The following is an 8,617-nucleotide window of genomic DNA, read 5'->3' on the forward strand; positions in this document are numbered from 1 at the left end:
TCTTCTAGTCTTTAAATTATTTCTCAAAACTATCAACCGGCGTAAATATAGATTGAAAATGAAATTTCCTACTATTTAAATATGCCATTTGTTAGCACTTTAAAGCAAATAATTTTAGCAATTATCATAACACGTGCGACAATAAAAATTTTAGGGTAAACAAATCTAAAGTGACTATGTTGAGACTGAAATTAAGGTACATATCAAATTATTATCAATCTTCAACAAGTCTTTTTTTGAAGCACACGCCTGCTCTAACACAAATACCAAACACAAAGTGCACAAAAAGCACAGAGTTCACAAAGTTTACATATCTCCCAAAGAAAAGTACTCTAAAGTCGGATAGCAACACCTGTTAAAACACAAAGGTTAACGACAGATATTACTTATTAGTACCCAAGATGGCGATATAAAAATGGGCAGAAATTAAAGAAAACAAAAGGGATATGAAGAAAATAATTTGTTTGTTTGTTGAAGGATAATACTTTTGTGAGATATATATTGGAATGAATTGAAAGATAATTATAGTTTACTTATTTTGAACTAATAAAACGGAGAACATGATAAATCTAGTACTCGTTCATGAATTATTGTGTGCTTGGTAATTGCCTAATTGGTGGCTCACTAATCGGTACAAAGAAGGTTACTATTGTACTCTCAACAATATTCATGGCTGTAAAATAAAACCATCAACTAAATGGAAAAGAATGACAATATTTGTTCACCAGCATGATCTTTTATGAAAAGTAAAACCAAATTACTATCATTTGTTCAAAATATAATAATCAAGGTCTAGATTCTAGAACAGTGGAGATATAAGTAAGAGCTAGACAGTTGTTGACAGCCTGAAACACAAGTTTATAGATGTATACAATGATTTTTTTTGTTTTTGTTTTTTTGTTTTAATTAATTAATTAATAATAATAGTAGTAGTAGTAATAGTAATAGTAATAATAAATTAATAATTAGAAAAATTGATTGTACTTTTCTAGACAACGAAAGGCTTTTGCATAGACAAACAAATAACGTAGAAGTGATAGATTTATTTGCATAATTGCATTGAAGAGAAAAGTTTGGGGAACAGAGAATTATTACCGATTAGCTTTTGAAGCTGCCTTTGCAATCTGGTCATATTCACTGATATCGCCACATATAACCAGTCTTTAAAATCGTTCAAACACTTGAAAAAGGCTAATTGCAATGACCTGTTCAGTACTAATGTGCCAAAAACTCCCCGGAAACCAGCAAAAAAGCCAAGAGCCACACTAACATAAAACCCCGGGGTTATAAACCCATCTTCATCATCTTGCTTGCCATCATGCTCATTGCTCCTGTTTGAGTTTTGAGTAGTTTCTTCTCCTGAACAGTTCTTTGGAAGTGGAGGTCCACAGAGACCTGGGTTTCCCTCATATGCAGTGGCAGTAAATGTATTGAGTTGAGGGCCCGTTGGAATTTGGCCTGACAAGTTATTGTTTGACAAATCCAAGAAACTTAGACTAAGAATTCGAGAAAGGCTCCAAGGAATTCCACTGAAAAGCTGGTTTTTAGATAGATCCATGACCTCTAACGAAAGTAAAGCACCAATATTTGAACTGATTTGTCCAGACAAAAGGTTCTTAGAGAGATTCAAAGATATCAATCCAGCAAGTTCCATAATTTCTACAGGAATTGTCCCAGTTAATTTGTTGCTCGAGAGATCAATGCTTTTTACTAGTCCAAGAATACCTTTGTACTCATACTCTCTTCCTTTCCACATCCAAAACACATGATCATCACATGCACGGTCCTTGGAAGTCCTGCTAAAGTCTTCTTCATACAAATGGGTGATGGTGGCATTGAACTCAATTTTTGAGTCAAAAGGGTAAGATTATTGAGGCATTTTGGTATACTCCCTGAGATTTGGTTTAAAGCAAGGTCCAAAAGTTGAAGATGAGCTAGATGGCATAGATGTGAAGGCATGCTTCCATATAAGTGATTGGATCGAAGGTTGAGCACAACTAAATTTGGATTGCTAGTCCCTAACCACATTGGTAATTGTCCTAACAGGTTATTGTGTCCAAGATTAATAAATGTCAACTCCGTGCAGTTTTTCAAGGATGAAGGAAGTTCCCCACTGAAACTATTGTTGCTTAAATCCAATGTTTCAATCCCAAGAAGGGAGCCCATCGTACTTGGGATTTTCCCATGAAAATGATTGTTTGCCAAATTAAGAATTTTCAGTTCTTCAAGATGCATCCAACAATCAGGAAGTTCTCCTGATAATTGGTTATTGGAGAGATCTAGACAACTTAAATTTCTAATACTAACTGCACATAGGGATTGGATTGGCCCAGAAAACATATTATTGGAAAGATCCAAATGTATTGCTTTAAACATAAATCTTGGTATTTTGCCTTCCAATTTATTTGAACCCAAGTCTATCGCGGGGGAAAGTAGAACTCCAATGAAAAATTTGCTATTTGGCCAGTGATTTGATTGTAAGACAAATCCATATATTCTAGTTGAGGACTAAATACCCAATAGAAATTGGAAATTGTATCAGAAATTCCAGAATTAGAAATATCAAGCCAATATAAATTTTTTTGAGTTTGAAGCCATTTTGGGAATTGAGAGTCTAGATGACAAGACGTTAAATATATCTTATCTAATTGGAAAGGGGGAACCCAATCAGAGCTGAGGTTGAAAACCAATGAGGTATTAGATAAGTACAACTTCTTCAATTTTGTGAGTTTTGAGAAGTGGTGTTCAGAAATAACACCTCTTAGTGAATTATCACCAAGATACAGACTCTCTAGGTTGGATAGTTTTCCAAAACTTTTAGTTATTGTCCCATTTAAACGATTGTTGGAAAGTCGTAATTCTCTCAGCAATGGAAATATTGTGAGATCAGGTAATGATCCCACGATATGATTCCAATCTAAATACAAAGCCTCTATTGAATGGTTTGCACACTCAGTCAAGTTTTGAATGAATTCCAAAAGTTGACCACTAAGATTGTTCCTAGATAAAGACAAGGTTTTTAAATTACACACACCACCAAAGGTTTTTGGTATCCCGCCATCAAATTCATTATCTACAAGATAGAGATGTGCAAGAGAGTTCATTTTGCTAAAAGCATCTAGAATTAAGCCATGAAATTGGTTTTCATTGAGATAAAGTTTAAAAACACTGGTGTTGGACTTGAACAACCACTCTAGTACTGAAGAAGAAGAAGTGAGATGATTATGAGATAGATCGAGGACATCAAGAGAAGTAGAAGAATTAACAAGCGGAATAGAGAAAATATTTGGAAGATCACAAGAGTGTAAGTATAAGGATGTCAAGTGAGGTAATTTATTCACAACTTGGAGCCAATTATTAACTTTACTCAAATTAACAAAACTCATGGCAAGGTATCTTAAAGAAGAAAGTTGAGGGAGCCACTCTAAGTTTTCGGGATTGTTAAAATGATTCTCACCAAGATCAAGATACTGCAAGCTCGAAAGATTCCCAAGCTGAAAAGGAATGTTTCTACCGAAAGTAGCAGAGCTGAGGTTAAGGTACCTTAAGTTGGAGAGAGAACCAATGAATTCTAGGATTTGAGTGTGATTGAAATCATTGAAACTCACATCTAAATAAGTCAAGTATTGCAACTCAATCAAAAAAGGATTAAGTTTACCTCTCAAAGGCTTTGGAGGAAAGGTCAAGGCATTGAGCTTAAGCATGATTACATTGCCCATTTGGTTGCTACAATAGACTCCCCTCCATTTACAACAATCTTTTTTCTTCTCCTCAGTACTCCAAGAAGAAAGATGGCCATAGTCATCAATAAGGTCTTCCTTAATCTTGAGAAGTGCTTGTCTCTCTTGCTCTATGCAGCCTTGGATAGCATCTCGCACTCCCCAATGGTTTTCAACAGTTGGTTTCAAGCACAATAAAAGGAGAACAAAAATGAGGAGAAGTTGGAGGGAACTTCCTCTCATGATAAAGTTGAGTAGATCAAGGTGAAGAAAGTTATTTAAAGTATGCTTGTCATGAACCTCGGCTTTAAATATTAATAATTGCATCAACTAGAAGATATTAGAAGTAAATAATGTCGGTTTTTTTTTTTTAAATTAATTATGGGGTTAATGAGAAATGACAGATTATAGGGCTCAATTCCGTGGGCAAATCTAAACCCATAGTCAAACACAAGGAACAATAAAAGTAAAATTATTGGGATAAAAAAAAGTACACGGTTAAAATTTCTATTTGGAAAAGAGATCTTAACACCATATATAAAGCCAAATTACACCCATCAACCTAGATTAGGGTGTCAGACAATTTAGCAAATCTTTTTATTTGAAATTTAACTTCAGATTTTTTATTCAATTATTAAAGCAGAAAAATCATGTTTTTCATACAAATGCAACGTATAAAAGGGGACATGGAAAATTTAACTTTCAGAAATTGTCTTCAATTTAAGTTGACTATACAAATGCAACGTATAAAAGGGGACACGGAAATTTTAGCTTTCAGAAATTGTCTTCAATTTAAGTTGACTATACAAATGCAACGTATAAAAGGGGACATGGAAAATTTAACTTTCAGAAATTGTCTTCAATTTAAGTTGACTATACAAATGCAACGTATAAAAGGGGACACGGAAATTTTAGCTTTCAGAAATTGTCTTCAATTTAAGTTGACTATACAAATGCAACGTATAAAAGGGGACACGGAAAATTTTAACAAATCCAGCTAGCCATATATACATGACTAAACTGAAAGTCCATTTCTCCATCTGACAATTTATAATGTCTTCAATTAAAGTCATTATATGCAAACGTATATTGGAGTCCATCTGACACTATGATGTGTACTCTAGTACTCTTCTTCTTTCTTTTTACGTTTTTTTTTTTTTTTTTTTCAGTTATTATTTTATAATTATTTATATATTTATTTATAAAATGATGCATTCACTATTTAGTATGAGCAGAAGGTACTTGAAATAAGAGAAGCAAATGTGATAAAATTTTGTTAGGTTCTAAAGACTTAAGATTTTATGTATTTAGAACTCTGATGTGTATTGTTAGCAAACCATGATTAAAACAAGATGTTTAGTCATGTTTAGACTTGCTCAAAGTTGGTTAATTTATGTAAAGTTGGAACAAGCTGATGCAGAAATCATTTATGCTTCTCAACATGGTTCGATCGATCGAAACTTAGGCTCAATCAATCGAAAATCAGGTCAGATGCGTTTTCTGCAGAATTCCAACTTAGCCCTAATTTTGTTTTAAAACGTTTAGGGTTTTCTAATTTGTCCTAGGTATATAAGACAAACTCTAGCCACGTTTTAGTGTTGCTCATATTGCTATTTGTGTAAATCTCTTATGAGATCTGTGAGAAGCTTTCCTTTACACAAGCTTAGAATTATCAAGAAGGAGATTCGTTCAAGAACTTGATGATCATTCAGTTGCTACCGTAAGAACTTAAAGAAACACAAGCGGGTGTGCTTGTACTTGCTGGAGAATCCAAGAAAGAAGGAGTCTGTGGTCTCGGAGCTTGCATGTGGTCGTGTCAGTAAGTTTCTAGTGGTGGGTAGAAATAGGATGTTAGTGGTCTAAGTCCTGTTGAACAATTTCGATTCTTTCATAGTGGATTCAGGTTTACCTTGGGGATAGCTAGGTTAAATCCTCCCCAGGTTTTTACCTGTTTGGTTTCCTTAATGATCATATCATTGTGTTATTTATTTTTCCACTACTTTGCATGATATGATTGTTTTGATTGTGATAACCTAGATTTGTTAATTTGGACTAAGTAACAACTTGGCTAATTACCTAGATTAATCCAATTGTGTTTTTAAAGGGTCTAAAAACTATCAAGTGGTATCAGAGCAGATTGCTCTCTTGTTGTTGATCTTTTGATCACTGAGCTGATCCTTGACCCCTGTTGTCATGGAACACGGACATTCTCTTGTTATTCCTCCTCACTTTGATGGGAATAACTATACTTATTGGAAAGTAAGGATGAAAGCATTCCTGAAATCAGTTGATGAGAGAGTCTGGAACTCCATCGAATACGAATCGGAGAAGCCATTACTCCTGTTAGTGAGTGGCAAACTTCTCAAAAAGAAGTAGCTGTGTTCAATTGCAAAGCTATGAATGCTATCTTTAACGCTGTTTCTATGGAGGAATTTAAGAGAATCTCAAATGTTGAGATTGCTCATACTGCTTGAAATATCCTTCAGACTGTGCATGAAGGCACAAAAACTGTCAAAATCAACAAATTGCAGCAGTTAACTTCTAAATTTGAAAGCATTAGGATGTCTGATGATGAATCTTTTGATGAATTCTATGCTAAACTTAATGATATTGTTAATTCTACTTATAACTTGGGTGAAATCTATGATCAACCTAAAATTGTTAAGAAGATTCTTAGATCTTTGACTGAAAATTTTAGACCGAAGGTGACTACCATCACTGAGAGCAAGGATGTGGACTCCATCCCTGTTGATGAACTTGTAGGATCTCTTCAATCCTATGAGTTGGACCTACCCAAGACTAGCAAATCCAAATCAATGGCTCTTAAGTCAGTTGATGATGTTGATGTTGGTGGATTTGATGATGAGCTCTCTACTACAGAGATTGCTTACCTTGCCAAGAACTTTAGGAATTTCCTTAGAAACAACAACAGAAGGGCAAGAGATAAGAACACTACTGAACCTAGAAACTTTAGGAAGAATGATCCGGCTAAAGTTAACAACACTGATAAACCTAGAGAAAAAGTAGGTCAATCTTCAAATAATTCTATGGGTCCCCAGGGTTTTGGATGTCAAGGGTATGGTCACATGAAATCTGAATGTCCTACCTACTTGAAGTCTAAGGGTAAGGCTATGGCTGTAACCCTTAGTGATGGTGAAGTTTTTGATGATGAGTCTGGTTGTGACGAGGATGGAAACTTTATTGTTTTCACTGCTACTGCTGTAGTCAATGAAAGCATATCTGCTAAAAAGAATCCTTCTGATGGGGAACTCTCTAAGGACGCAAATCTTCAAGAAGCCTACAATAAACTTTGCAAAGTAGCTGCAAAGGATGTTATGAATGTTGAATTAGGCTTGAAGAAAATTGCATTTCTTAAGCTTGTTAAGAAAAATTTGTTTGTTAAACTGTTTGATGCTACTGAACTTTTAAATAATGTGAAGACTGAGAACATGCTTTTAATTGATAAAGTTAAGAATTTGGAACATGAGCTTTCTGTTGCTAGAGAACAATCTAATAGGTCTGCTAGTTCCAAACTTGATCATATGCTGAGTGTTCAAAAGTCTCCTTCTGACAAAACTGGGTTAGGTTTTGTAGAAAGCATCAATGTGTCTGCACCCAATTCCACTATCTTTGTTCCTTCATCTTCTTCTGAACCCCCTATGAGTGAGGTTGTGAGTGAGGTAGTCAAACCTTTAGAAGTTACACCTAAGCCTAAACCTAAGCAACCTACCCTTTCAAAGGACAAGTCACATGATAAGCGAGCATGGGTTTGTCATTTTTGTGGGAAGTTTGGACACATTCGTTCAAACTATTACAAGCTGCAAACTGCTAAGAGAGCAAACAAACCAAAAGTACTTGTGCCTCAAGCACAAGATCCTATGGTACTCATTGGTGAATTGGTAAAGGCTTTAAACTTTTATTTCAATCTTGGAATTGGTAATCATTCCCATGTGAATAAGAACTCCAATGCTTGTGGTGCATCTAAAAAGTTTTGGATTACAGGGTCCTTGTGCTTCATTGCTATTCTTTATGACCATTGTTCTTTGTTTTTTATTTTCTCTATTTCTAGGATTTGCATTGCATAACATTCATGCATTTCATTCTAGTTTTTTTTTTTTTTTTTTTTTTTTTTTTTTTTTTTTTTAAATAAAAAAAAAAATAAAAAAAAAAAGGAGAAAAAGGAACCAAATTGTGTTTTGCACTATTTTCTTGGTTTTTGAAAACAAGGTTGGTCAATTATTTTCACATAACATGCCTTTTGTACCTTGTTTAGTTTTGATTAGCTTATTTATTGCACTTTACTAGTTGAAGTTTTGTACTGCATGTTATGTGGGAAAGATGTTTATGGTTTTGATCACTTTGTCTTGATCTTGAAGTCACATGTATTTGATTGTCGGACTTGAACCCTTAGAAAAAGGTATAAATAACCATCTCACCACTGTTCACTAGCCAATCATGAATACCTTAGTGCATATCGTAAGATTTTGTGCTCGAGAAAGTGTAGCATATGTACAAAAAGAACATAAAGTGTAGCCTCGGTTTAAATGCTAAAATTGGTGTGTACATTATTGGACTTAATGTCAAATAAAATTGGTGTGTACATTATCCCGGTTATTTTAATAAGTTTCTAAATAATTAAAATTTGTGTGTACAATATGAGGCAAAAATAAAAAAAACTTACATGATTGCAAGCTTATGATTTAGGAGATATGGGAGTTATATGATATAACTCTTTTGGTGATAGTCTCTTTCAAATCCTTGTGATGAATTTTGTAGACTTTGTATTTAATTGCTATACACATATCACCTCACATGTATCTCAAGTTTTTGCTAACTGCACACACTACATAAGTTACTCTTTGCTAAACATTGTACATGTTATTGTGTGTGTCTTTGGT

General features: G+C 34.2%; 1 protein-coding gene across 1 annotated transcript; it reads right to left on the reverse strand.

Annotated features, from left to right (window-relative positions):
- Positions 1-98: 98 nt before the first annotated feature.
- LOC126727608 (receptor-like protein EIX2) lies at positions 99-4,032 on the reverse strand. Its single transcript, XM_050433423.1, has 3 exons — positions 3,659-4,032; positions 1,096-1,458; positions 99-352 (listed from the first exon to the last, which is right to left on the reverse strand). The coding sequence occupies exons 1-3, from the start codon at positions 3,960-3,962 to the stop codon at positions 333-335; spliced, it is 687 nt and encodes a 228-aa protein (XP_050289380.1). The 5' UTR covers positions 3,963-4,032; the 3' UTR covers positions 99-332.
- Positions 4,033-8,617: the final 4,585 nt, after the last annotated feature.

Source organism: Quercus robur, chromosome 5 (assembly GCF_932294415.1).
Source record: "Quercus robur chromosome 5, dhQueRobu3.1, whole genome shotgun sequence".
Taxonomy (NCBI): Eukaryota; Viridiplantae; Streptophyta; class Magnoliopsida; order Fagales; family Fagaceae; genus Quercus; species Quercus robur.

Excerpts from the sequence above, each read along its gene's own strand:
- LOC126727608 (XM_050433423.1), bottom strand. The coding sequence starts at position 3,962 with ATGAGAGGAAGTTCCCTCCAACTTCTCCTCATTTTTGTTCTCCTTTTA. Across the intron at positions 1,459-3,658 it reads TCCTCCAAAGCCTTTGAGAG|GCCAAATTCCAACGGGCCCT; the intron begins GTAAACTTAATC and ends ATAACTTGTCAG. Across the intron at positions 353-1,095 it reads GCAGCTTCAAAAGCTAATCG|GTGTTGCTATCCGACTTTAG; the intron begins GTAATAATTCTC and ends GTGTTTTAACAG.